The sequence below is a fragment of the Scyliorhinus canicula genome, chromosome 6 (genome assembly GCF_902713615.1).
Source record: "Scyliorhinus canicula chromosome 6, sScyCan1.1, whole genome shotgun sequence".
NCBI classification, from domain to species: domain Eukaryota; kingdom Metazoa; phylum Chordata; class Chondrichthyes; order Carcharhiniformes; family Scyliorhinidae; genus Scyliorhinus; species Scyliorhinus canicula.
Window position 1 is genome coordinate 183,241,394 of NC_052151.1, and position 27,079 is coordinate 183,268,472.

Here is a 27,079-nt window from a genome sequence, read left to right on the forward strand (position 1 = left end):
AGTCTTGTGCTGACCAATTGCATGCATGTCTTATTACCCTCTCAATCTTCATGATAAATTGCCCTTCGTGACCAAAAAGGTTAGGAGGGGTTATTGGTGATAGGGTGGAAGTGAGGGCTTAAGTGGGTCGGTGCAGAATTGATGGGCCGAATGGCCTCCTTTTGCACTGTATGTTCTATGTTCTGCTGATGGCCCCCTTTATATGAAATGAAAATCGCTTATTGTCACGAGTAGGCTTCAATGAAGTTACTGTGTAAAGCCCCTAGTCGTCACATTCCGGCGCCTGTCCAGGGAGGCTGGTACGGGAATCGAACCGTGCTGCTGGCCTGCTTGGTCTGCTTTAAAAGCCAGCGATTTAGCTGAGTGAGCTAAACCAGCCCCTGGCCAGGTCCCAGGTCACGTGACCGTGGTCTGGCGACTGCATGATGTGTCTGTATCGCCACCTGCTGGTTGGAGGTCGCACACCACCCAACTATGATATAGCCCATAGGCATATCACCACACTTGTGTTTTGTCCAATATGCTTCTCTAAACTAATACCATTGCTGCTCCGACAATAAGTTTGAGGATTGAAACTATCCAATCAGCTGCCTCTGCCACCTACCTCAGCTCCACGAGCCGACTTTAAAAAAAATAAATTCAGAGTACCCAGGGAACCTCTTATTTTCAAATTAGAGACGAGGGTCTGGTGGTCGTGCGAGATTGAGTGTTATTGCAAAAACTTGGTTAATACACTTCAAAAAAAAGAAACAAATTACATCCTAGGACTGTGTCAAAGGTAAGTTATTTCCTCCCACCCCCACTCTTCTGCTGGCCTTCTCAATTTATCATGTTTGGTCACATCATCTTCCACCAAGGCCTCTCCACTGTTGTCCAGTGATGGAACTGCTCTCACTTTTTTTCATTTTGACTTACCTAATCATTTCCAGAGAATCACTTACACCATTACCTCTGGCGGTGTTTCCCAGGGATCAGCCATAGGACGCCCCCTCCTATTTCTCATCTACATCTGTGCCTCAACAACATCATCTGAAAGCACTAAACAGTTTTCTGTTCCATCCAGTTCCGCCTCACCATCACCTCTCTTGACTCTGCTATTGTTGCTCAATTATTAGTGCTTAACTTGGGGTAACCTGCTCTACTGTCCATATCTTAATTTACACCAAGTCTCATTTCCCTATCATCCCTGTGCTAGCTGCTCAGCTGCCTCAGGAATATCCTCCTTACGCTCTCTGCCTCGTTTTTCTTCTTAAGATACTTTTAAAAAACTATTTCGTTGGCCAAGACTTTAGTCATCTACTTATCTCCTTACGTAGCTTGTATCATACTTTGTTTCATAATGCTCCAGTGCAATACCTTTGGGTGTTTTAGTATGTTAAAGGTGCTATATAAAATAAATTGTTGTTGCTGCATTTACCTACCGATTAATTGCAACTCCCCTTCAAAAGTAACCCATTGGTTATCAGGTGCCTTGGGATGTCATGAGGATACTTTGGGAACACAGCATACCAGTTTGGCAGACCTACTCCCAATAAATCTTTCAACCCACTGCTAAATTCGTGAGTACCTTTGCCTTTTTCCAACCACATGTCCAATGCATCACCAAAACCACCTACTTCTACTTGCATAACATCTGATTATGCCCTGCCTCATCTGACCTGCTGCTGAAGCCCTCACTCTTGGCTTTGTTATCTCTAAACTTGACTATTCTAATGGTCTGCTGGCCTCCAATCTACTACCTTAAACAATCTTAAGCTCATCCAAAACTCTGTTGCTCATATCATAGCTTGCACCAAGCCCAATGCTTGCTGACTTATATGAGGCCTTGACCTGGCAATGGTTCAGTGTTAAAATTGTCATCCTTATTTTCAAATCCTTCCATTGTTTCACCCTCCCTATCTCTATAACCTCCTTCAGCCCACAGCTGCTATTTTAAAAGCAAGTTTGAGTGTTAGAGAGCTTTCTGTTAGCAGTCATCTCTGGATTGTCTAATTTCTCAACCCGCTCACGTCTATCTCACAGCGTGACCTCAAGGGTCGATCCTAACTCTCAATTCTTTGCCAGTTTCCATAGTATGGCTACAAATTGTGGAATATTTTCACCCTCTTCTTGACAACATCGATGAAATTTGAATATCTGTTATAACTAATGGTTTGAGCTAGAAGAGTTTTTCAAGGGTCTTTGTTAATTCCAAGTAAATTATTATACCAGGCTTTGCAGGATGGACACGACTTTGCAATAGGGTGAAGGTTTTCCACCCTATTACACTCAAGAAAGTTGGTATTTCAATTTAATCCGGTATCCAGTTTGCAGCAAGGTATTGGAATCTCTCTTCAAAAGAAATGAGTGATTCTGCATTCATCTCGAATGGTTCCAAAGCAGCGCTTTTTTCCAACATCACAGTGACCTGTTCTTAACTTGTTGTACTTTCTTTAACTTTTCCGCCCCTTAGGGCAGCACGGTGGCGCAGTGGTTAGCACCGCAGCCTCATGGCACCGAAGACCCGGGTTTGATCCCGGCCCTGGGTCACTGTCCATGTGGAGTTTGCACATTTTCCCCGTCTCTGCGTGGGTCTCACCCTCACAACCCAAAGGTGTGCAGGGGTGGTGGATTGGCCATATCTTTTTATTAAAACAGTACAAAATATATATAAGACCAAACAGTACAAACACTAATTTTGTGTTGGAGAAACAGGGTACCCTCTCCTCAGTACCAATGTACAGGGAGGGGGATACTCTGATTATTAAAACAGTTCACAACATAGTTGTACAAAAAACAAACGGTACAAGCACTAAACTTTGCGCTGGTGAGACCAGATGCCCTCACCCCTATACAAACAGACGGTAAAGGAAGGGTGTGGTGGGGAAAGGGGGGGGGGGGGGGGGGGGGGAGTTGGTGGAGGGGAGCCCAATAGGTCACCGCCTGAACTATCTACAGAGGCAGAAAAATAAAAGAACCTTCAACTATGATGTGCCAGATTCCTGGAGTTCCCCAGAGGGGGTGAGGGACGACACAGTGTCAGGCACGAGTGGCCCCTGCACCCAACTGCAGAGAGCCTCATGTGCACCCTCTGCTCCCGACACTGGGCGGCTGACGGCCTTCAGACAGTCGCCTTCCGGTCCCAAATTCTCCACCACACTGAATGCGGCGGGCGACACGAACCCACCAACCAACTGAGGGCCTACATTGATCCTGCCACCGGGATCATTGACAGGCGGGATCTCACCCCGGGCCACTGAGAGGCGGTGATGCAGACGCCATGCTAAATTGCCCCTTAATTGGAAAAATGAATTGGGTACTCTAAATTGCAAAAAAAAACACTTTTCCTCTCCTCTAATTTCTTTCTCTTATGATGTAATTTGTATTACTTATCTTGATGTTTATCTAAAAAAAAAATGTTTTTCTTGGCTGGACTGCGGCTTAAAATTTTTTTTTGTAAACACCAGAAGATTTCAGCTGTTATTCTGCTTAGTCTCGGTTACCCTCGGGTTATTTTTGCTTTTCCCAAAAGTAGGTCTCTCCGAGTTTGAGGACCCGGCTTCTGCATTGGCCACATTGAATGTTCCTCCCCTCCCCACAGGCCGTGCGGAAGTGCGGCCTCAGGCAGCGCCATTGATGGCCGGCCCGGGGGAAGCGGAGCTGCTGAAGGCCCTGGGGGAGCTGTCGGGTGCCGGCAGGGTGATCCTGGAAGCGGCGAGGGCGGCCAGCAGCGGAGGTGCGGCTCCCGGCCGGTTAAAGGGGACAGACCGTCGAGGAGGGCGGGTTCAGCTGCAGTGTGTGGTTCACCGCCACATTTACGGGACGCATGGCAGAGATGGAGTCACCTCCATCCCAAGGCCCTGCCCCTTCCTCCTGGCTCAGCACCAAGCTCTCTTCTTCTCACCATGACCATCAATAATCTAGAAATTCGGGGGAGGGAGAAAGGCAGGATACAACATTAAAAGGTGGAGAGCCCTGAGGTGCCAACCTCTCCCCCCCCCCCCCCCCCCCCCCCCCCCCCCCCCCCCCCCTCTATCTATGGTGCCAAGTGCTTTGTGGTACTGAAGAAAGGAGAATTGAAGTGCCCATGTGGACCCCGCGGGGGCTGCAGGTTGGGCTGATGCCCACATCAATTATTCCATTTCTGCCAATTTCACTTAAGATTAAGTTTAGGGCAGCATGGTGGCGCAGTGGTTAGCCCTGCTGCCTCATGGCGCCGAGGTCCCAATTTTGATTCCGGCTCTGGGTCACTGTCCGTGTGGAGTTTGCACATTCCCCCCGTGTCTGCGTGGGTTTCGCCCCCACAACCCAAAGATGTGCAGGGTAGGTGGATTGGCCACGCTAAATTGCCCCTTAATTGGAAAAATTAATTGAGTGCTCCAAATTTATTTTAAAAAGATTAAGCCTTTACTACTTCTATGATTTTGGATCAACTTGATTGGAGACAGTCTGGGTATATTTCCTTGCCTGTCTAGTTGTGCCATATGCCAACTGTGCATATTCCAAATCCCACTCAACCTATTTCCAGTTTCCCATGTCATTCTAAATGTAGCCAATTCCATGCCCCATGTGCTCTCTCTTCCAGAGTTGTTACAAGAGTTTGTTTCTCAGAAGATAGGTCAGCTGGCTGGAATGATTCCCCTATATGTAAAATTTCTCAACAGGTAAGACATGGAAGCACTTCCTTTATATGTGTGGTGATTTTTATATACGCTTAGCAAAATAAAGAAATAACTTGTATTTTCATTTGTGTGACTCCAGGATGCCCCGAAATGCTAAGCAGTCAATTACATACTTTTGGAGTGTAGTCAGTGTTGTAATATAGGAAAAAGCAAGATTGGATGAATGAAGGATAAATATTTGCCAGAATGCCTAGAAGAAGTTCCCTGCTCTCCAAAATAGTCATGATGTGGAGATGCCGGCGTTGGACTGGGGTGAGCACAGTAAGAAGTCTTACAACACCAGGTTAAAGTCCAACAGGTTTGTTTCAAACACGAGCTTTCGGAGCACGGCTCCTTCTTCAGGTGAAGAAGGAGCCGTGCTCCGAAAGCTCGTGTTTGAAACAAACCTGTTGGACTTTAACCTGGTGTTGTAAGACTTCTTACTGTGCTCCAAAATAGTGGCATGGGAATAAAAGCTGTGCCATGTGACAGTGCAGAGCTCCTGCTCTAGCAGTGTTAGCCTGAGGATTATATGCTGAAATCCCTGTAAAGTGAAGTCGCCATAGTCCCAGATGACCACGGGCTGCTTTCCCCTTTGAGGGGGAGAGCTGACTGGTGGTGATTTAATCTGAGGATCATCACACTTGGGGCAAGATTGAGAAGGCAGGCCTTTATGAATAACCTCAGTCGGTACAGGAATTGAACCCAAGATGCTGGCCTTGCTCTGCATCACAATCCAGCTGTCTAGTCAAGTGAGCTAAACTGATCCCTCCCCCACCCAACCCCATAGAGGGACTTGAACCCATAATCTGATTCCAAGGCAAGAGTGCTACCAGGACTGAGCTACAAACAGTGTGCTATCATCGTCATGTTAAGCCATGCCTACATGTCAGTTACAAATACAAATGTTGGAAACATTTGTAAGGTCAGGCAGCATCTGTGGGGAGAGAAAATAGAGTTAATGTTTCAGGTCGAACATGAGACATACTTCAGCATCACCATCATGCTGAATAAAGTACAAAATGGAATCAAGGGGAAACAATCAGGAACAAGTTAAAAATCTTAACATTTAATAACAACAAAAAAATCAAACCTGTGGATATTTTTCTTTTGAAGCTAATTGAAGGATGATTTTTTTTCCCCCTCACTAAAGTTTGCATGTGCAGAAGAGAAGTGATGCCGAAGACTTGTGGAAGGCATTTTACCAGTGAGTATAGGGGAGATGTCGGTTTGAAATTTGCATTGCTTGTATACGAGTGGAGGCTATTTAGTCCTTCGAGCTTGTTCCGACATGCAATTAGATTACGGTTGATCTGTATCTCAACTCTAATCTCAACTTTAGTTTGTGACCTATTTCCAGATTTCTACTACCTTTTGTTTGAATGAGTGCTCCCTGACACCAACTCCTGAGCCTAGCTCTGATTTATTTTTTGCTTTTTTTTAAAATTTAGAGTACCCAATAGTTTTTATTTCAATTAAGGGGCAATTTTAGCATGGCCAATTCACCTACCCTGAACATCTTTGGGTTGTGGGGGTGAGACCCACGCAAACAGGGGGAGAATGTGCAAACTCCACACGGGCAGTGACCCGGGGCCGGGATCGAACCCAGGTCCTCAGTGTTGTGAGGCAGCAGTGCTAACCACTGTGTCACCGTGCTGCCCTGCCTGGCTCTGATTTCAAAATTTATGTCCCCTTGCTCTGGTCCCTCCTACAAGAGGAAATAATTTCTCTCTATCTACACTGTCACCATCTTTAATCATCTTGAACACCTTAATTAGATCACTATTTAATCTTCCATAGCCAGGAATGCAAGTCATGCAGCGTGAAGGATGGGGGTGGAGGGTAAAGCTCCATTTATGTATCTTAAATATAATAATATATTGGGCACCAACTATATATTTATTTTATATATGACAGCTCTACTTCTGTCCAGGATGAGGTGGAAGATTTGATGCAGTTTGAGGTAATAGATTTTAAGCTGTATATTGACCTATACATATACACACACACACACACAGACTGTTGAGGTAATCTTTGATGCATTGCCATCTCTTCCATTTAATCACCTCACCAGATTTATTTTGCAACATCATAGGCAATTTTTTCAAACCCATCAAATTGGAATTTTGTGGGATACGGTGAAATGCTGAATTTGTACCCCTTTGGTGTTGACTCCAGTGGAGAGTAACATAAGATGGTAAGACGTGGGAGCAGAAGTAGGCTATTTGGCTCATCGAGTCTGCTCCGCCATTCAATCAGATCATGACATCAGTTATGATATTCCCCGACCCACTCTCTCACCTTATCTCCACAACCCTTGATTCCCTTACTGTTTGAAAATCTGTCTATCTCAGCCTTGAACATACTTAATGACCCGGCATCTTTAGCTCTCTGCTGTAAAGAATTCCACAGATTCACTATCTCTGAGAGAAGAAATTCCTCCTCATCTCTCTCTTAAATGGGAGACCCCTTACATTGAGATTATACCCTCCGATTCTAGTCTCTCCTATGAGAAAACATTCAGCCCTGTCAAGCCCCCTGAAAATCCCCCTGAAAATCCTATATGTACCAATAAGGTTGCCTTCAATGAGTAACGTCCAACTTACTATAACCTGGCCTCCATAAGCAGCATTGTATCTGATCCCCTCAATTTCATAACAGCTGTTTAGATTAAAAATTCCTTTTTCATCCCCAGAGTTTTGCCTCCCAACTATGTGTTCCCAACTAATCTCTGACAATAGATTCACATTATAGCTGGAGTGGTTTTGGGTGCAAAGTGTGTCTTTATTGCTTCGCACTGCCCTTGCTGTGTTACAGTGTAAATGCAGCCTGACTCTGTATCAAGGGTCAAGGGGTGGGGGTGTATCCTCAGATAACCAGTTACTTTCGGACCCACGCAGACATGGGGAGAATGTGCAAACTCCACACGGACAGTAACCCAGGGCTGGGATTCGAACCCGGATCCTCAGCGCCGCAGTCCCAGTGCTAACCACTGCGCCACATGCTGCCCCTTATTACCATTTCTTTTTTTTTTTAATTTAGAGAACCCAATTCATTTTTTCCAATTAAGGGGCAATTTAGCGTGTCCAATCCACCTACCCTGCACATCTTTGGGTCGTGGGGGCGAATCCCACGCAAACACGGGGAGAATGTGCAAACTCCACACGGACAGTGACCCAAGGCCGGGATCGAACCTGGGACCTCACGGCGCTGAGGCAGCAATGCTAAACACTGCACCACCGTGCTGCCCCTTATAACCATTTCTCACAAAATATTTGTGAGCTGGGCTTGGGGTGGAGGAATGCACTGATTTTCCATTCAGTAACTCCTGTCACACTAACTGGTACCTATCATGTCTTTGTAATCTTAGTTGGAGTGGAACAGCTTCCTTAGTGATGTGGATGCCAGATTAAAGACCGACTGTTTCCAGGCCCAACTGAGTATGGGAAAGCAAGTTCCTGGACACATGACATTCACTGATGTACGAAGTGAAAAGTAAGTGCTTGTACTAAGTCTGGGAACACCATAGAAAAATATCCTGGGAAAATCATCTCCAGATACATTGCAAGAAATCTCACCAATTAACAATTAAATGATCCCTTTAATAATTCCCCTGCTTTTGAAAGTCCCATGTATAACATGTGCAGACATTTTATTCAGGAGATGTTGCTCATACAATACAAGATGGGGAACTAAAGCCCGCACAAACACACTGCTGAGGTACAGATCAGGTGATGTTAATAAATTTTGAGTATCCAATTCATATTTTTCCAATTAAGGGGCAATTTAGCGTGGCCAATCCACCCAGCCTGCACATCTTTGGATTGTGGGGGTGAGACCTACGCAGACACGGGAGAATGTGCAAACTCCATACAGCCAGTGAACCGGGGCCGGGATTGAACACGGGTCCTCAGCGCCATGAGGTAGCAGTGCTAACCACTGTGCTGCCCTTGGGATGTAATTCTTTTTTTTCCAATTATTTTCCAATTATTTTTTTTCCAATTAACCCAATTATTTTTTCCAATTAAGGGGCAATTTAGCGTGGCCAATCCACCTTTTTGGGTTGTGGGGGCGAAACCCACGCAGACACGGGGAGAATGTACAAACTCCACACGAACCGTGACCCAGGGCCGGGATTCGAACCCGGGTCCTCAGCGCCGTAGGCAGCAATGCTAACCACTGTGCCGCCTGTGCCACCCATTTATAATCTATAATAAAGAATGACAGGACCAAATTTTTCTTTGCTGAATTTGATGATGAATCGATGCTAGGAAAATAAGCTGTGAAGAAGACATAAAGAGTCTGACAATGGATATAGATAGGTTAACTGAGAGGGCAAAGATCTGGCAGATGGAGTATAATGTGGGAAAATGTGAACTTCTCCACAATGGCAGGAGTAATGAAAAAGCATTTTTTTTGTAACTCGTTCAAGGGATGTGGGTGCTGCTGGCTAGGCCAGAATTTATTGCCCATCTGTAATTGCCCTTGAGAAGGTGGTGGTCAACTGCCTTCCTGAACCGCTGCAGTCCAGATAGTGTGGGTACAGCCACAGTGCTGTTAGTTGCAGGATTTGAACCCAGCTACAGTGAAGGACCAGCGATATATTTCCAAATTAGGATGGTGAGTGGCTTGGAGATGGTGTTCCGAGGGATCTGCTGCCTTTGTCCTTCGAGGTAGTAGAGGTTGCAGGCTTTTTAAAATGTTTTTATTCCGAATTTTTCAATAATTTTTACAAAACACCACAAAAAAGAAAATAATGCAAAGAGAACAAAGCAATATATCAACAAAAACCGCTTAACCTTCTATTCAGCTAAAAATTAACAAACAAAACAAAATGGGGCATCTGCCCGTAACAAATAACGTAAAAACAACCCGCCCATTCCCCCCCTCCCCCACCCCACCCCAGGTTGTTGCTGCTGCTGACCTCCACCTATCATTCCGCGAGAAAGTCAAGGAACGGTTGCCACCGCCTGGAGAACCCTTGCAGAGATCCTCGCAAGGCAAACTTTATCTTCTCCAACCTGAGAAACCCCGCCATGTCACTGACCCAAGCCTCCATGCTTGGGGGATTCGCGTCCCTCCACATTAACAAGAGCCTTCTCCGGGCTACCAAGGGGGCAAAGGCCAGAACTCTGGCCTCTTTCGACTCCTGCACTTCCGGAACGTCCGGTACCCCAAATATCGCTATCCCCCAGCTCGGTTTTACCCGAGTGTCCAAGACCTTGGACATAGCCTTTGCAAAGCCTCTCCAAAATTCCGTAAGTGCCGGGCATGCCCAGAACATATGGACATGGTTTGCTGGGCTCCCCGAACACCTCACACACCTGTCCTCCACCCCTGGCATATGCGCCCGATGCACCACTTTAAACTGAATCAGGCTAAGCCTGGCGCAAGATGAGGAGGAATTGACCCTGCCCAGGGCAGCAGCCCACGGGCCCTCATCCAGCTCCTCGCCCAGCTCCTCCTCCCACTTGCCCTTCAGCTCTTCCACCGAGATCTCCTCCGCCACCTGCAGCTCCTGGTATATTTCCGATATCTTGCCATCCCCAACCCACCCGCCCAAGTCCACCCTGTCCTATATCCTCCGAGCAGGCAGCCGTGGGAATTCCCCCACCTACACGAACGCCCAAACCTGCTTGTACCTGAAGGTATTCCCTGGGGGGAACCCAAATTTCTCCTCCAGCGCCCTCAGACTGGCAAAGGTCCCATCCTTTTGATTCCCGCCCTATGCCAGCTTAGGAACCCACCATCTATCTTACCTGGAACAAACCTGTGGTTGTTCCGTATCGGGGTCCAAACTGAGGCCCCTACCTCCCCCCCTATGCCGTCTCCACTGCCCCCAAATCCTCAGTGTCGCTGCCACCACCGGGCTCGTGGCATGTCGCATCGGCGGAAGCAGCAATGGTGCTGTCACCAGTGCCCCCAAGCTAGTGTCTATACAGGACGCCACTTCTAACTGTTTCCACGCCGCACCCTGGCTTGGAAGGTTCTGTGAGTTGCTTGGTGAGTTGGTGCAGTGCACCTTGTATGTCGGTGGTGGAGAGTATGAATGTTGAAATGAATGAAAATTAAAATCGCTTATTGTCACAAGTAGGCTTCAAAAGAAGTTACTGTGAAAAGCCCCTAGTCGCCACATTCCGGCGCCTGTTCGGGGAGGTTGTACGGGAATCGAACCGTGCTGATGGCCTGCCTTGGTCTGCTTTAAAAGCCAGCGATTTAGCCCTGTGCTAAACCAGCTCCTGAAGGTGGTGAATGGGATGCCGATCAAGTGGGCTGCTTTGTCCTGGATGGTTTCAAGCTTCTTGAGTGTTGTTGGAGCTGTACTCACCCAGGCAAGTGGAGAGTATTCCAACACATTCCTGACTTGTGCCTTGTAGATGGACAGACTTTGGGGAGTCAGTGAGTTACTCTCTGCAGATTTCCCAACCTCCGACCTGCTTTTGTAGACATGGTATTTATATGGCTGGTCCAGTTCAGTTTTTGGTCAATGGTAACCCCCAGAATGTATTTAAATGGGGAAGGATTGTAGAACTCTGAGGCACAGAGGGATCTGGGTGTCCTGCTACATGAATCACTAAAGGTTAATATGCAGCTACAGCAAATGATTGGGGAAGGCAAGGGAATGGAATATAAAAATTGGGATATTTTGCTGCAGTTATATTGCTGTGTACAGTTTTGGTTTCCTTATTTAAGAAAGGATATATTTGCATTAGAAGCAGTTCAGAGAAGGTTCACTCGACTGATTTCTAGAATTAAGAGGCTATCCTATGTGGAAAGATTGGGCCTATACCCATTAGAGTTTAGAAGAATGAGGGGGGGATCTTATTGAAACATAGAAGACCCTGAGAGGACTTGACAGGGTGCATACTGAGAGGATGTTTCCTCTTGTGGGGGAGACTAGAACTAGGGACACAGTTTAAAAATAAGAGGTTTCCCCTTTAAAATAGAGATGAAGAGAATATTTTCTCTCACAGGGTGGAGACTCTCTGGAATTCTGTTACCCAGAAAGCAGTGGAGACAGGGTGAATTAATATTTTTAAGGCTGAGTTCTATAGTTCCTCAAGGGACTGAAATGGTAAGGGGGTAGATAAGAAAATTGAGTTTATAAAAAAAAACTTTTTATTCTCCTTTTTCACATTTTTTCCAAAATTTACACCCACCAACAATAAACAATAATCAGTAACAGATATGTCAATCCCCATATCAATAACAATGATCCCATCCTCCCACCAAACCCCAAACATTAGCCCGCATGTTCACACAAACAAATGACAAAAAGGAATTAGTGATCACCCATAGTCGCCATTAACATACCCAGCCCCCCTCCCCCAACCCCCCAACCCTCCCACTTACCCGCCCCAACTAATGTTCGATGTTATCCAGTTCTTGAAAGTGCATAATGAATAATGCCCATGAATTGTAGAACCCCTCCATCCTTCCCATCAGTTCAAACTTAACCTTCTCAAGAGTCAAGTATTCCAACAGGTCCCCCCGCTGTCCCAGGGGACAGGGTGGAGAGGCTGCTCTCCATCCCAACAGGATCCGCCTTCGGGCGATCAACGAAGCGAAGGCTACAACATCTGCCTCCGCACCCGTTTCAAACCCTGGCTGGTCCGACACCCCGAATATGGCCTCCCGGGGGCCCGGGTCCAGTTTCATGTGCACCGCTTTTGAAATTACCCTAAAAACCTCCTTCCAGTACTCCCCAAGCTTTGGACAGGACCAAAACATATGAACGTGATTAGCGGGGCCCCGCCCCGCAATGTTCACACACATCTTCTACTCCTTCAAAGAATCAGCTCATCCTCGCCCTCGTGAGGTGTGCTCTGTATACCACCTTCAACTGTATCAGCCCCAACCTCGTGCACGAGGTGGAGGCATTCACTCTCTGGGGCACCTCACCCCAGAACCCCTCCTCCATATCCTCTCCCAACTGTTCCTCCCACTTTGCTTTGATCCCTTCCAGTGGTGCTTTCTCCTCTTCCAAAATAGCTCCGTAAACCGCCGACACTACCCCCTTCTCCAGTTCCCCCGTTGTCAGCACCTCCTCCAGCAATGTGGAAGCCGGCTCCACCGGGAAGCTCTGTATCTCCTTTCTAGCAAAATCTCGAACCTGCATGAATCTAAATATTTCCCCCTGCTCCAGCCCATACTTCGCTTCCAGCTCCCTCAATCCTGCAAACCGCCACCTAACAAATCTTTTAGTGTCTTTTGTTTTTAAATTTAGAGTACCTAATTAATTTTTTCCAATTAAAGGGCAATTTAGCATTGCCAATCCACCTACCCTGCACATCTTTGGGTTGTGGGGGCGAAACCCACACAAACACTGGGAGAATCTGAAAACTCCACACGCTCAGTGACCCAAAGCCGGGATCAAACCTGAGACCTCGGCGCTGTGAGGCAGCAGTGCTAACCACTGCGCCACCGTGCCACTGCGCCACCGTGCTGCCCGTCTTTTGGTGTCTTAATCCCCTTTTTCCCCTTAATCCTCCCAATTCCGAAAATTTCCATCCGACTTCCCTGGCTCAAATCTGTGGTTCCCCCAAATCGGCATTTCCCTTGACCCTGCCCCAACCCGAAACTGCCTCCAAATTCTCAATGAAGCTATTATTACCGGACTCCCTGAGTATTTCCCCGGGGCCATCGGGAGTGGCGCTGTTGCTAGTGCTTTCAATCCCGACCTGTACAAACTCTCCACCATTCTGAGCCACTGGGAATCAACCCCTCTGACCCAACTCCGCACCTTCACCACCATCACCGCCCAGTAGTAATACATCAGGTTCGGAAAACCCAAACCTCCTGCCTGCCTTCCCCTCTGTAGCAGCACCTTTCTAACTCTGGCCACCTTCCCTCCCCATATGAACGTAGTAATCCTTCCCTCAATTTCTCCTAAAAAACCTTGCTGCAGTTATACAGGATCTTGGTGATGCCACACCTAGAATATTGTGTGCAGTTTTGGTCTCCTTATCTGAGGAAGGATGTTCTAGCTATAGAGGGAGTGCAGCAAATGTTTACCAGACTGATTCCTGGGATGGCAGGAATGACGTATGAGGAGAGATTGAATCGATTAGGATTGTATTCACTGGAGTTCAGAAGAATGAAGGGGGATCTCGTGGAAACCTATAAAATTCTAACCGGACTGGACAGGGTAGATGCAGGATGGATGTTCCCGATGGTGGGTATGTCCAGAACCATGGGGCACAGTCTGAGGATACGGGGTAGACCATTGAGGACAGAGATGAGAAGATATTTCTTTACCCAGAGAGTGGTCGGCCTGTGGAATTCGTTACCACAGGACGTAGTTGAGTCCAAAACATTGTATGGTTTCAAGAAGCAGTTAGATATAGCACAGGGCGAAGGGGTTCAAAGGATATGGGGGGGAAATGGGATTAGGATATTGAGTTGGATAATCAGCCATGATCATAAATGAATGGGGGAGCAGGCTTGATGGGGCGAATGGCCTCCTTTTATTCCTACTTTTTCTATGTGTCTATGTCCCATTGAAACCCATCTCTTCATCATCCAATGCTCACACTAAAGTACGTAATTTCAGACCTTAACTCTCAAAATAAAATCATTTCTTCATGCCCATCTCTCTATTGAGTTCCAGCTCTTCATTCCCCAACTTTCCCAGCAGTTCTCTTTTGTTGGTCCATCTCTATAATCCCCCAATTGCCATTGAAACCCAGTGCTTTTAGAATTGGAAGCTCTTCCTTGTACAGCGAGGGCAGTAAGTTGGAGCTCCGTGTTTAACAGATGAAAGGGAGCAGGATAAAGATCTGTCTTCTCATTTTGGTTTCCATTTTAGAGAGGTTCGACTCGAGGAGTTCCTCCATCAGGAGAAGCTGCTGCTGGTCTTGCTGAGGCATTTTGCCTGATTGCCGTGACGAGATCACCTGGTGCAGCTTCAGAAGAATCAGGTACAGTCCTCGTCCCCTTCAGCGTGTCCACATTTAAAGTGGGAAATTGTTTCAAATGAGGCGAATAATACAAACAATTGATAAGAGCGCTGGCTATTTCGGGCAGAGGTGAACAGTTCTGATGAAGAATCAGGTTGGACTGGAAAACACTCTTTTCTCTCCGCAGACACAGCTGGACCTGATGAGTTTTTCTCGCATTTTCTCTTTCTTATTTTAGATTAAATATGAGCACCGAGTAATGTTTAGTTACCTCCTATACCTCATCCCCTCCAATTGATGTTGGCCAATACTTAAGGTGTTTGGAGAAATTGTGGACACCGTGATTGTTAAATGCATGAACTGAGGCAGTATCCAAGCTCCAGTTTTATTCTTTAGAACAAGCTGCTAATAGAAGATTTCATCTACTCGACTGGTATCTGAAAACCCACATTCATTTTCAACTTCGAGGTTGAGAATTTAATGGGAGCACTTTGCAATTAAAACCGCTGTTTCCCCTCGTGGTTCCCTGCGACATGTGAATATTGTGCAACATATTTAATGTTCAGTCTTGATTAGATGGCATAAGAAACAAAAGACACCGAATGATTCACCTGTATGGAGCAGTGTACAGGGTTAGAAGCAAACATCAACTTGCATTTGTACGGCACCTTGGTATCAGCCAAAATTTGACACCGAGCCACATAAGGAAATAGGACAGGTGACCGAAGGCTTGGTCAAAGGGCTAGGTTTTATGAGCGCCTTAAAGGGCAAGAAAGTGTTGGAAAGAGACACAAGGGAGGCAATTCCAGCACTTCAGACCTGGCAGCCTCAGGCACGACCACCAATGGTGAAGCAATTACAATCTGGGATAAAAGTTTTAAAAAAAGAATGACTTGCATTTATAGTGCGTTTTTCATGATCACTGGGCATCTATCTCAAAGGCACTATATTATGCAATTTGATGTATAGTCACTGTTATAGGAAATTCAGCAGCTAGCCTGCGCTTGGCAAAATCCTACTGACAGCAGTAATGACCGGATCATCTTTCTTTTGTGATGTTGATTGAGCGATAACACTGGGGGAACAAATTCCCTTTTCTTTGAAATAATGCCATTGGATATTTTTCACATCCATCCGAAAGGCAGATGGGGGCCTCAGTTTAATGTTTAATCCAAAAGTCAAGTACGATGCACTCTTAATACTGCAGTGAAGCATCAGCCTTGATTTTTGTGCTCAAGACCAGGAGTAGGACTTGAACCCAGAACCTTGTGATTCAGAGGCAAGTGCGCCACTCACTGAGCCATGGCTGTCCCATGTGAGGATGTGCAAGAGGTCCGAATTAGAGGACGCCTGGAAATCTGGAAGGGATTTCTGGGGCTGAGAGGGGTGAGGCAATGAAGGGATTTGAAAATCATAGATTATCATAGAATTTACAGTGCAGAAGGAGGCCATTTGGCCCATCGAGTCTGTACCGGCTCCTGGAAAGAGCACCCTACCCAAGGTCAACACCTCCACCCTATCCCCATAACCCAGTAACCCCACCCAACACTAAGGGAAATTTTGGACACTAAGGGCAATTTATCATGTCCAATCCACCTAACCTGCACATCTTTGGACTGTGGGAGGAAACCGGAGCACCCGGAGGAAACCCACGCACACAAGGGGAGGATGTGCAGACTCCACACAGACAGTGATCCAAGCCGGAATTGAACCTGGGACCCTGGAGCTGTGAAGCAATTGTGCTATCCACAATGCTACCGTGCTGCCCAAATGGAAGGGAGGCTTCCTTTGAGCCGGTATTGAACCAGCGACCCAAGAATGTCAGTTTTACTCATCTACAGTCCTCCGCGCTACCAGCTGAGCTATCAAACGAGAGGCCACATGCAGCCTTTCTTTTCTATAATAATATTAAGGATAGGGATTTTAATATTGAGGTGTTATAGGACTAGGGGCCCACAACAGTTGAGTGACCGATTTCCATCGCTCCACCATTGGTGATCCTGCCTTTTTGCTACGTAGGACCTAAACCCACCTATACTTTACCACCCCTCCATCTTCCTTAAGAGCTATGTAAATACAAAAAAAGCAATATACTGTGGACGCTGGAATCTGAAACAAGAACAGAGAGAATGCTGGAAAAACTCAGCAGGTCTGCCAGCATCTGTAGGAGAGGAAACAGAGTTAACGTTTCAAGTCTGGAATGTCCGGTGGCTGCCATAGAGTGAGTGGTCACATATTTGGTGGCTCCTGCTTGAGGTGGAATTGTTTGATACTTTTCACCTGATATAGGGGATGTTTGCTGGCACAAAGTGCACGATCGGTGATAGACAGAAATTCTCCGGTAGGGCCTGTTTATGGCTTATCAGACTAGGAGTACAACGATCAAGGGCCAGCAGTCTGGCCGGGAGGACTCTCTAAGTACGTCAGAGGGAAAGATGGCGTAGAGCTCTGGGGTGTTATTCCCGGCCCAGTGGTCTACTGAGCAATTGGTGGAATTTCTGAATGCCAAGTTCCAGCAGCAGAGGCAAGAGACCATGGAGGACCTGTCGAAGGTGTTGGAGCCGATCAGGGCGGATGTGGAGAGAGTGGAGCTAAGGCTGGAGGCTCAGAGTTTGGTGCTCCAGAAGATGGAAGAGTTGGTGGTGGATCATGAGGACTGACTGATTAGGGGCAGCACGGTAGCATGGTGGTTAGCATAAATGCTTCACAGCTCCAGGGTCCCAGGTTCGATTCCCGGCTGGGTCACTGTCTGTGTGGAGTCTGCACGTCCTCCCCCTGTGTGCGTGGGTTTCCTCCGGGTGCTCCGGTTTCCTCCCACAGTCCAAAGATGTGCGGGTTAGGTGGATTGGCCATGCTAAATTGCCCGTAGTGTCCTATTAAAAGTAAGGTTAAGGGGGGGGGGTTGTTGGGTTACGGGTATAGGGTGGATACGTGGGTTTGAGTAGGGTGATCATGGCTCGGCACAACATTGAGGGCCGAAGGGCCTGTTCTGTGCTGTACTGTTCTATGTTCTATGTTCTATGACTGGCCTTGTTGGAAGCAGAGATAGTGCTCCTGGTGGAGGACCAGAAGCGGCTGAGGGAGTAGGTGGAGGACCTGGAGAATTGCTGTCAGAGGCAGAATCTGGATTGTGGGGCTGCCTGAAGGGATTGGTGGAAAGCAGACCTCAAAGTACAGGCCTCCCCGAACAGGCGTGGAATGTGGCGACTAGGGACTTTTCACAGTAACTTCATTAAAGCCTACTTGTTACAATAAGCGATTATTATTATTATTATTTTATGTATGCATGAGCATGTTCGACGTTTATGGGGGAGGGGGGTCTTTCACCAACCTCCCAAAGTGGATCGGGCACACAGGGCTTGGAGATGGAAGCCGAAGGCGGGTGAGCAGCCGAGGTGGTGCGGTAGTATCGTTTTCTGGAAAAGGAGAAGATTCTGCGGTGGGCAAAGGCGACGAGAGAATGTACCTGGGAAGGAAATATGGTGTGTATCTACCAGAACCTGGGTGCAGAGTTGGCCAAGTGGCAGGCTGGGTTCAATAGGGGCAAATTGGCCCTCTTCAAGAAAGGAGTGAAGTTCGGGGTGCTCTTTCCGACTTGCCTGTGGGTCACACACCAGAATCAGGAACTCTATTTTTAAATGCCAGTGGAGGCAAGTAAATTTATGAGAGACCATGGACTGGGGGACTTGTTTGGACATTGAACTTTGGAGATGCCAGTACAGGGAATGTGGATGTGTATGTTGGGCGGATTGTTGAATTTACTGTGTTTAGGGCATGGATTGGATAAGTGTGTTCGACTGCTTCTGGGGAATTGCAGCTGGCAGAGGGGGGGGGGGACAATTGCCTCGAGTGGGGGCCACTAAGCCAGCAGGTAGACTAGTTAACAGGAGTGAAGCGTGGGGTCACTCCGTGGAGAGTGTGGGTTTTCTGTTTCTTTCTTTCTGGGGGTAGGGGGATGGGGTTGGGGGAGGAGGGAATGCTGAAGTGGGCGGAGTTAGAATGGCGCAGTTGGTTATGGAGGGGATGACGGTGGACATCTTGGGAAGGCTCCAGTGGTCTGTGTCGGCCTGGGGGAGCTGGTTAAAGAGAGGGTTATGGCTGATTGGGGAGGGGAGGGGGAGTCCCCCAACCCGGTTGATTACAGGAATGTTTGGGGATTAAATGGGCCGATTAAGAGGTCTTGCGTTTTAGCACACTAAAGGAATTTGAAGGCAAATGTTATGTTTCTTCACGAGATGCATTTGAAGATGAGATGAGATGAAGGATTGGGGGGGGGGGGGAGGGGGGGGGGGCGGGGGCAGGCATTCCATTTGGGGTTGGATATGAAGACGAGAGTGGTGTTGATCAATAAGAGGTTGGTGTTTGAGGCGGGGAGTATAGTGATAGAACCGGGGGAGGTAGATTTGTGATGGTGAGTGGGAGGTTGTGCCTGTAGTGTTGGTGAATGTGTATGCCCCAAATTGGAACGATGTAGAGTTTTTGAGGTGGGTCTTGGCATAGGTGCCAAACCTGGATAAGCACTGGCTGATTATGGGGGCGGATTTAATACGGTGCTAGACCATACATTGGACCGGTTGTGTTCTAGGTCCCTGAAGGTGTCAGCCATGGCAAAGGAGCTATTGGATTTTATGGAGCACATGGGAAGGGCATGTGGCGGTTAAAGAGGCCGAGGGAAAGGAAGTTTTCATACTTCAGGCACGTCCACCGAGTGTACTCCCGGATTGATTTCATTGTCCTGGACAAGGGACTGTTGGTGGGGATTTTGGATTGGAGTATTCGGTGAGTGTGGGCACCAAGTTTCTTTATATGTGGATGATCTGTTGTATATTTTGGACCAGGTTGGGAGCTTTGATAGGATCATGGGAATTTTGGGGGAGATTGGTCTCCTTTCAGGGTACAAGCTCAACTTGTAGGGAAAAGTAAGATATTCCCAATTAATGCTCATGGCAGGGGAATAGTTTGGGAGAGCTGCCTTTTCGGCTGGTAGGGGCAAGGTTTTGTTATATTGGGATACTAGTAGTGCAGAGTTGAGCCCAGCTGCATAAGTTGGATGAGGGCAGACTTTAAGAGGTGGAATTTGCTTCCATTGCCGTTGGCTGGTCGGGTCCGTACGGTAAAGGTGACGGGTTTGCTGAAGTTTTTGTTCCCGATCTTTGTGCTTTTAGGGATTTATTTGTTGGGGAGACATTTACAGACCTGGAGGGGACATATCAGTTGCCGAAGGTATCTGCAGGTTAGTGGGGGCGATTATGCATAAGTGGAAGGAGGAGCTGGGTGGGGGGGCTGGAGTATGGAGTGAGGCTTTGCGGAGGGTTAATGCCTCCGTCCTCGTTCGTGTGAAAGGTTAAATCTCATCCAGTTTTAAGTGGTATGCAGGGCCCACATGATGGCATGTGGGAGGCGTGCGGGAGGCTGGCGAAACATGTTCATGTGTTTTGGGCCTGTCCACGGTTGAGGGGTTTTGGACGGGATTAGGTTGATACAATGCGGGGTGGGGGGGTGCCAGACCTGCTGAGTTTCTCCAGAATTCTCTGTTATCGTTATATAAAGGCACACTGTTACTGAATGGGAAGCCCTGATAATTGTTGGTTTTGTTGTGTTTGGCACAGAGCCGTCTGGATGCTGTTCCGCTGAAGGTTCTGGTGATCTCGTTTGGCTGCCGTGAAGGGGCTGCCCAGTGGCTTCAGGAGACCAAGTGTACCTACGACATGTTGTTGGATCCCAATCGCCAGGTGCTTCACATTTTAAGTGCTTTCAGTGATTTACAAAGTAAAGATTGCGATCCCTATGGTGATAGGATAGAATCAAACTGTATTCAAGGAGGCCGTTCGGTCCATTGTACTGATACTGGCTCTTTGGTTTGATTTATTGTTATGTGTACCGAGGTACAGTGGAAAGTATTGTTCTGGGTATAGTCCACTCTCCCTGCTCTTTCCCATAGCTCTGACCAATTCTGTACCCTTTTGAAAGTTATTATTGAGTCAGCTTCAAACACCCTTTCAGATTCTGCATTTCGGATCCGGTTCTTTAGCCAATGATCTTACAACTGTGTCGTCTGGTTTCTGACTCCCTGCCGGTGGAAACAGTTTCTGACCTATCAACACTATCAAATCCCCTCTTATTAGCTCTCCTCACTATGCTCTAAGGAGAACAATCTCCTGTCTCTCCACGGAACTGTAATCCCTCATCTCTGGCGAGTACCTTAATAATCTATTAGTGATGAGTTCTGTCTGATCCTCTCTCAATTGAAATCTCTATGTACTTTGACCCTGTGTTAACTTTGTGTCTGGTACTAATCAAATCGAGGTATGTTTTTGAGATAATTTTCTCAAGGATACGGGCTGTTTGAAACGGTGCCCTTGTGGGTGGCACAGTGGTTAGCACTGCTCTCTCACAATGCCAGGGACCTGGATACAATTCCGGCCTTGGGTCATTGTCTGTGCGGAGTCTGCACATTCTCCCTGCATGTGCGTGGGTTTCCTCCCGGGTGCTCCGGTTTCTTCCCACAGTCCAAAGATGTGGTTAGGTGGATTGGCCATGCTAAAATTGCACCTTAGTATCCAGGACATGCAGGTCAGGTACTGGGGTGGGTGGGCTGGGGAGTGGGCCTAAATAGAGTGCTCTTTTGGAGGATCGGTGCAGACTTGATGGGCCGAATGGCCTCCTGCTGCACTGTAGGGATTCTGTGATTTCTGTGAAATGAGGCTGGAAGTTTGCAGCAGTTCTGTTTCCCCCTCGGGGACCCAAATCTCTTTCCCTGAATTTAATACTTCACCTTTCCACTCTGTATGCTGCCTGTTTTGCAGATTTTCATCTCATCGCTCCTCTTGTTTAACATTTCTATTTCTCTTCCCTGTCTATGTCTACTTCCCTTTCACTCTCCTCCGCTGAGCTGTGAGAAAGAGGAAACTCTTTAGATCAGGTTTGCTTCGGGGCAGCACGGTGGTGCAGTGGTTAGCCCTGCTGCCTCACGGCGCTGAGGTCCCAGGTTCGATCCCGCCTCTGGGTCACTGTCTGTGTGGAGTTTGCACATTCTCCCCGTGTTTGCGTGGGTTTCGCCCCCACAACCCAAAAGATTTGAAGGTAGGTGGATTGGCCACGCTAAATTGGTCCTTAATGAGAAAAAATAAAATAGTTGTTATCTGGAATTCCCTGCCTCAAAGAGCGGTGGAAACAGATTCAGTTGCAACTTTCAAAAGGGAGTTGCAGAGCTACGGTGAGCAAGCGGGGGGGGTGGAACTAACTGGATAGAGACACAGGTCCTCCAGCTTCCTTCTGTGCTGCATGATTCTATCAGAATAGGAACTACGGAACTCTGCCTTCCAACACTCCTTCACTAGGTGCTGTGTTTAAGGATTGGAAGAAAGAGCTGTGGTTTCTGATTTTTATTCTGCCAGATAGTGAAGAATATAACAGCAACAATTTCTATTTATACAACGTCTTCAATGTAATCGCAAGTTTTGAACAAAATTTCACACCGAGAACATAATATTAAGACAGTGAGAGAAGGTTTGGTTTTAAGTAGGTTGGAATGACCTTCTTAAAACAGGAGAGAGACAGAGTGGTTTCCCGAGGGAATTCCAGAGCTAAGGACCTAAACGACTGAAGGCACAGCTGCCATTGGTAGAGTGTTACGATCCACGTGAGCGGATATTAAATGCGAGGGTGTCCCAAAACACAGAAAGGTAACTTAAAAAAAAATATATCGAGTACCCAATTCATTTTTTCCAATTAAGGGGTAATTTAGTGTGGCCAATCCACCTACCCTGCACATCTTTGGGTTGTGGGGGACGAAACCCACGCAAACACGGGGAGAATGTACAAACTCCACACGGTCAGTGACCCAGGGCCGGGATTCGAACCGGGCCCTCGGTGCCGTAGTCCCAGTGCTAACCACTGCGCCACATGCTGCCCTAATTTTATGTAATTTTTCTGAGCTAAATCCATTAAGTAACTAACATAAGCAGGTTAAGGTAGCCACGTCTGGGTAATAGTCTTCAGATTCAGCAAAGCCAAAAAATGTCTGCTTCTTTCATGAGACTATGATGCAGTTCCAATGTTAGCTTTCTTTCTACTTTCTTTAGTTAGTGTCTCTCTCTCTCTCTCTCTCTCTCTCTCTCTCTCTCTATTTAGGGTTCTACAGTTATACTGTTTCCTTCCCCTTAATATTATAAACAATGTGGAGTTGGCTTTTGACAGGTACATGTCCATTTCCTTATCTTTCCACTTTGAAGTTACCACCTCTTTAGCCCCATTGTTTTCTCCAGTCACATTTGTAAAATACTTGTTTTCCATTGATAGACAACTTTGCTTCACATCATCGCTCCAGACTTTTGCCTCTAATCAACTCCGTTTTACTTTGTGTTTTATTTTATCTTAATTTTCCCCCTTTTTAAGAGGAGTGATGAAAATTGAGGGTACCCAAGGCAAAAGGTGGAGGAGTACAGATAGCCCAGGGGGGAGGGGGAGCTGGCTAAGGGAGGTTCCAGGTATACGGAGAGGGCAAGACCATGGGGGGATTTGAAAAATAAATGTTGAAGCATTGATAGACTGTAAGCCGGCGGGCAGCATTGTGGTGCAGTGGTTAGCACTGCTGCCTACGGCGCTGAGGACCCAGGTTCAATCCCGGCCCTGGGTCACTGTCTGTGTGGAGTTTGTACATTCTCCCCATATCTGTGTGGGTTTCACCCCCACAAGCCAAAGATGTGCAGGTTAGGTGATTTGGCCAAGTTAGATTGCCCCTTAATTGGAACAAAAATATTCGGGTACTCTAAATTTATTTTATAAAAAGATAGACTGTGAGCCAAGGTAAATCAGCAAGGATGTGGATCAAACATCTACACCATTGTGCCCTGCAGGGTTTTAGTAACACTTGAATCTCACCTGTCTCTTTTGCAGTTGTACCATGCGTTTGGTTTGGGAGCATCCATTGGAAAGGTCTGGGATGTCAGTGTACTTTCCTATTATGCTGAGCAAATAATCAGCAGTCGTTCCATGCCAAAGAAAATGGAAAACATTCAGGATGATCCTCACCAGGTCAGTTAGTGTCACCTGTTAAACAATCAAGTCAAGGTTATAATAGTCAGATGTCTGCCTCATTTTTCCTCAATATTGGGCACCTCCTACATCTGAACAGGTATTTGCAGAATGACACCACAGACTCTAGCCGTTTGCCAAAATATTGCTGTCTGTTTTTCCTTCCTTTGCTGTTCCACTGTTCCATGTGGTCAACTATAATCAAAAATGTAATATTGAATGAGGAGAACATGCAAATTGCCGGGAGCTATAAATGTAAGTGTCAGCCTTGCCATCGATTGGTAGCACACTCGCCAGTGCCAGAAAGTTGTGGGTTCAAATCCCACTCCAGACACTTAAACACAAAGTCAACATTGACAAATCCAGTGCAGTACTGAGTGGGTGCTGCATAGTCGGAGGTGCCATCTTTTTGATATGATGTTCAGCTGAGGCTCTCAGATGACAAGATCCTGTGACAGTATTTGTAAATCAAGTGCGTCGTCTTCTCCCCAGTGCTCTGGCCTATATGTACCCCATAGCCAACATCATTAAAAGAGATCAATCATCTGGTGACTATCATAGTGCTGTTTGTGGGATGGGCTGTGTGCAAATTAACTAGCATTTCCTGCATTGCAATGGGTGGGTACACTTCAAAAATGACTTAGTTGGTTACAAAGGGCTTTGGGATGCCCTGTGGTGAAAGGTGCTATCTAAATGCAAGTTTTCTTTTAACATAAAAAACATTTCACTTACTTTAAAAAATGTTCTGTAATCCAACAAATATCCATATTACCTAACATAATAGTGAATTTCAGTGCAATTTTATCTCTTTGGTCTTTTAACTGAATTTCTCACCATGTACAAAAATTATATGCAGCTAAGGTTTAGAGAGATATAGATTATGGAGTTTCAAAACTCTGAGAGGGTTTTTATAGAGTAAATAAGGAGAAGCTGCTCCCATTAACAGAAGTGTTGGCAACCAGATTTACGATCATTTGACTAGACGTCCAGAGTATTCATGGCCCATAAGGTGCTTTGGGACATCTTGAGGTTATGAAAGCTGCTAAAATGGTAGATGTAGCTATTATTTACCACTTTTGACCATTAGCAGACATCTTAAATCGCTTTACAGTCAATTAAGTATCTTTGAAGCGTAGAGACTGTTGAAATGTAGGAAACTCAGCAGCCAATTTGTGTATTGCAAGCTCCCACAAATCTCAAATTGATGAAGCCCAGATAGATGGGGCGGCACAGTGGTTAGCACTGTTGCCTCACAGTGTCAGGGACCTGGGTTCCATTCCTGCTTTGTGTCACGTGTGGAGTTTGCAAATCTCCCCGTGTCTGCGTGGGTTTCGTCCGGGTGTTCCGGTTTCCTCCCACAAGTCCCAAAAGACGTGCTTGTATGTTCTTCTGTGATGTTGAGTAAGGATAAATGTTGTCCAGGGCAATAGGGCAAAACTCTCCTGCTGTTCTTCGAATAATGCCGTGGGATCTTCCCCATCCATCTCAGCAGGTAGATGGGTGGGAGGAGGGGAATCTCTGTTTTGGCACCTCTGACGATGCAGCACTATGGAAATCTTTTCTGAAATAAAATGAGAAATGCAGGCATGATCAGTGGAGGGAGGAAAACAAAGGTCGATGACCTTCCATCAGAACTTCCATTCTGACCTGTGCTTGCTTCTGTGTGAGGCTGACAGGAAGGGCTTCACTTCACTAAGTCTCTCCCAAGCTGCTCGTAAACAAGGTACGATGGGGGTTTCATTATTTATTTTTCTTCCCCGACAGCTTGGTGGTGACTTTGGCTTGGATCAGCAGGGGACCGTGATCTTCTTTCATCCCAGCAGCAACCCTACTGACAGGCCTGATGTACCAGAAATACTGCTCGCCATGCAGTAACACTGCTCTCCCGCAACTGCAAGAAAATCTTTAGCTGGAGAGAGAGGTTTCACGAGGAATGACTAATTCTACATTCCTGCTCTTTGCGAAACTAATTCACCCAAGAAGACAAAATAACTGACAAATAGTTAGCGGTAGGTTGACTAACTTAAAGCAGCAAGGGTTGTATGTTCTTCAGTGGTTCTTCTTTGGCAGTAAATGAGTGGCGGGGTGGGGAGGGGGAGGTAGTTGAGTCTTCACATACCCAGGAGAAGATCGTGAACAGAACGTGATCTGAGTTGTTCCACACAATTGCAATGGCAGAATTTCTTCGCCACGCTGGGAGGAATATCGACCTGGGTGGGGAAGGGTTGGGAGTCACCTGTTTGCCATGATCTGTGGTGCACAGCCCCTGGCTGCTGCTGTTACAAGGGAGTCAAATCCTTGCCCGTTTTGTGTGTATGAAGGTAGTGCTATCACTCAGGGTGCCTGAACGGTACTGCCTGATGTCATTGCAAAACAGGCAAGCACTTCTCCTTAAAACATGAACTGTCAACTTTGAGTTGTACTGTCTGTGAATGATAACCCGGCATTGAAACAATATGCTATGAATAAAAGTTGAATGCAAACTGACTTTGTGTGGACAGTGGATTCACAATGCTGCAGAAAGCCAAAAGTTGTATTTTCTGTAATTTTCTGTCCCGCAAAATTTTGAAGTTAATCAATAAATACTTGTTCATAAAGTGAAAACCGTTCTCTTTGTCTGTGTGAGTTTTGTTCCATACTCCTTGCTACTTGTGAAAAGGTTAGTCTCTCTCTCTCTCTCGGCTCTTTGGCATAAAGCTCTGTCAGTTCACTGGATTGCAACACTGCTATTTTGGCACCGATAGTTTAAATCACGAGGATTACATCTATCAGAGATAGCCTCTTATGAATCTGAAACTAGGGGCCATAAATAAATGATGGTCACTAATGAATCCAATAAGGGGCAGCACGGTGGCGCAGTGGGTTAGCACTGTTGCCTCACGGCGCCGAGGTCCCAAGTTCAATCCGGCTCTGGGTCACTGTCTATGTGGAGTTTGCACATTCTCCCTGTGTTTGCGTGGGTTTCACCCCCACAACCTAAAGATTGGCCATGCTAAATTGTCCCTTAATTGGAAAAAAATTAATTGGATACACTAAATTTTTTAAAAATGAATCCAATAAGGAATTCAGAAGAAACTTTTCTAACCTGAGAGATGAGAATATGGATCTCGAAGGAGTTGAGGATAGATGCATTCGAGGGGAAGCTAGGTGTGCACATGACGGAGAAAGGAGAAGTAGAATAATCTGCCACAATGAGATGAAAGGGGTGGAAGGAGGCTTGTGTGAAGCATAAACACCAATTTATTGATCGGTTGGGCCTATTTCTGTAATAATAATCTTTAATTGTCACAAGTAGGCTTACATTGACACTGCAATGAAGTTACTGTAAATTCTATGATCTTTACTGCTCCAGTGTCGATTTCACAAGGGAATTCCTCTCTATAGCCACCTTGGATCACTTTCCTCAGCCAGCGTTTCCAGGAGCCAAGATACATCAATCCATCTCGAAACATTTGATACAGATAAGGAGATCAAGAGACAGTAAAGTTGGAAGACAGGTAGGGA

The 27,079-nt window shown here is 46.5% G+C and overlaps 1 protein-coding gene across 1 annotated transcript; it reads left to right on the forward strand.

Moving 5' to 3' along the window:
- The first annotated feature begins 3,545 nt into the window (after nucleotides 1-3,545).
- Nucleotides 3,546-26,183, forward strand: selenol (selenoprotein L). Its single transcript, XM_038800606.1, has 9 exons — nucleotides 3,546-3,715; nucleotides 4,565-4,643; nucleotides 5,794-5,847; nucleotides 6,558-6,603; nucleotides 8,011-8,135; nucleotides 14,449-14,560; nucleotides 20,149-20,271; nucleotides 23,438-23,575; nucleotides 25,340-26,183. The coding sequence occupies exons 1-6, from the start codon at nucleotides 3,616-3,618 to the stop codon at nucleotides 14,516-14,518; spliced, it is 474 nt and encodes a 157-aa protein (XP_038656534.1). The 5' UTR covers nucleotides 3,546-3,615; the 3' UTR covers nucleotides 14,519-14,560; nucleotides 20,149-20,271; nucleotides 23,438-23,575; nucleotides 25,340-26,183.
- The last annotated feature ends 896 nt before the right edge of the window (nucleotides 26,184-27,079 follow it).

Coding starts and splice junctions, on each gene's coding strand:
- selenol (XM_038800606.1), top strand. CDS start 3,616: ATGGCCGGCCCGGGGGAAGCGGAGCTGCTGAAGGCCCTGGGGGAGCTG. Junction 4,644..5,793: donor TATGTAAAATTTCTCAACAG/GTAAGACATGGA, acceptor CCCTCACTAAAG/TTTGCATGTGCAGAAGAGAA. Junction 6,604..8,010: donor AAGATTTGATGCAGTTTGAG/GTAATAGATTTT, acceptor TTGTAATCTTAG/TTGGAGTGGAACAGCTTCCT.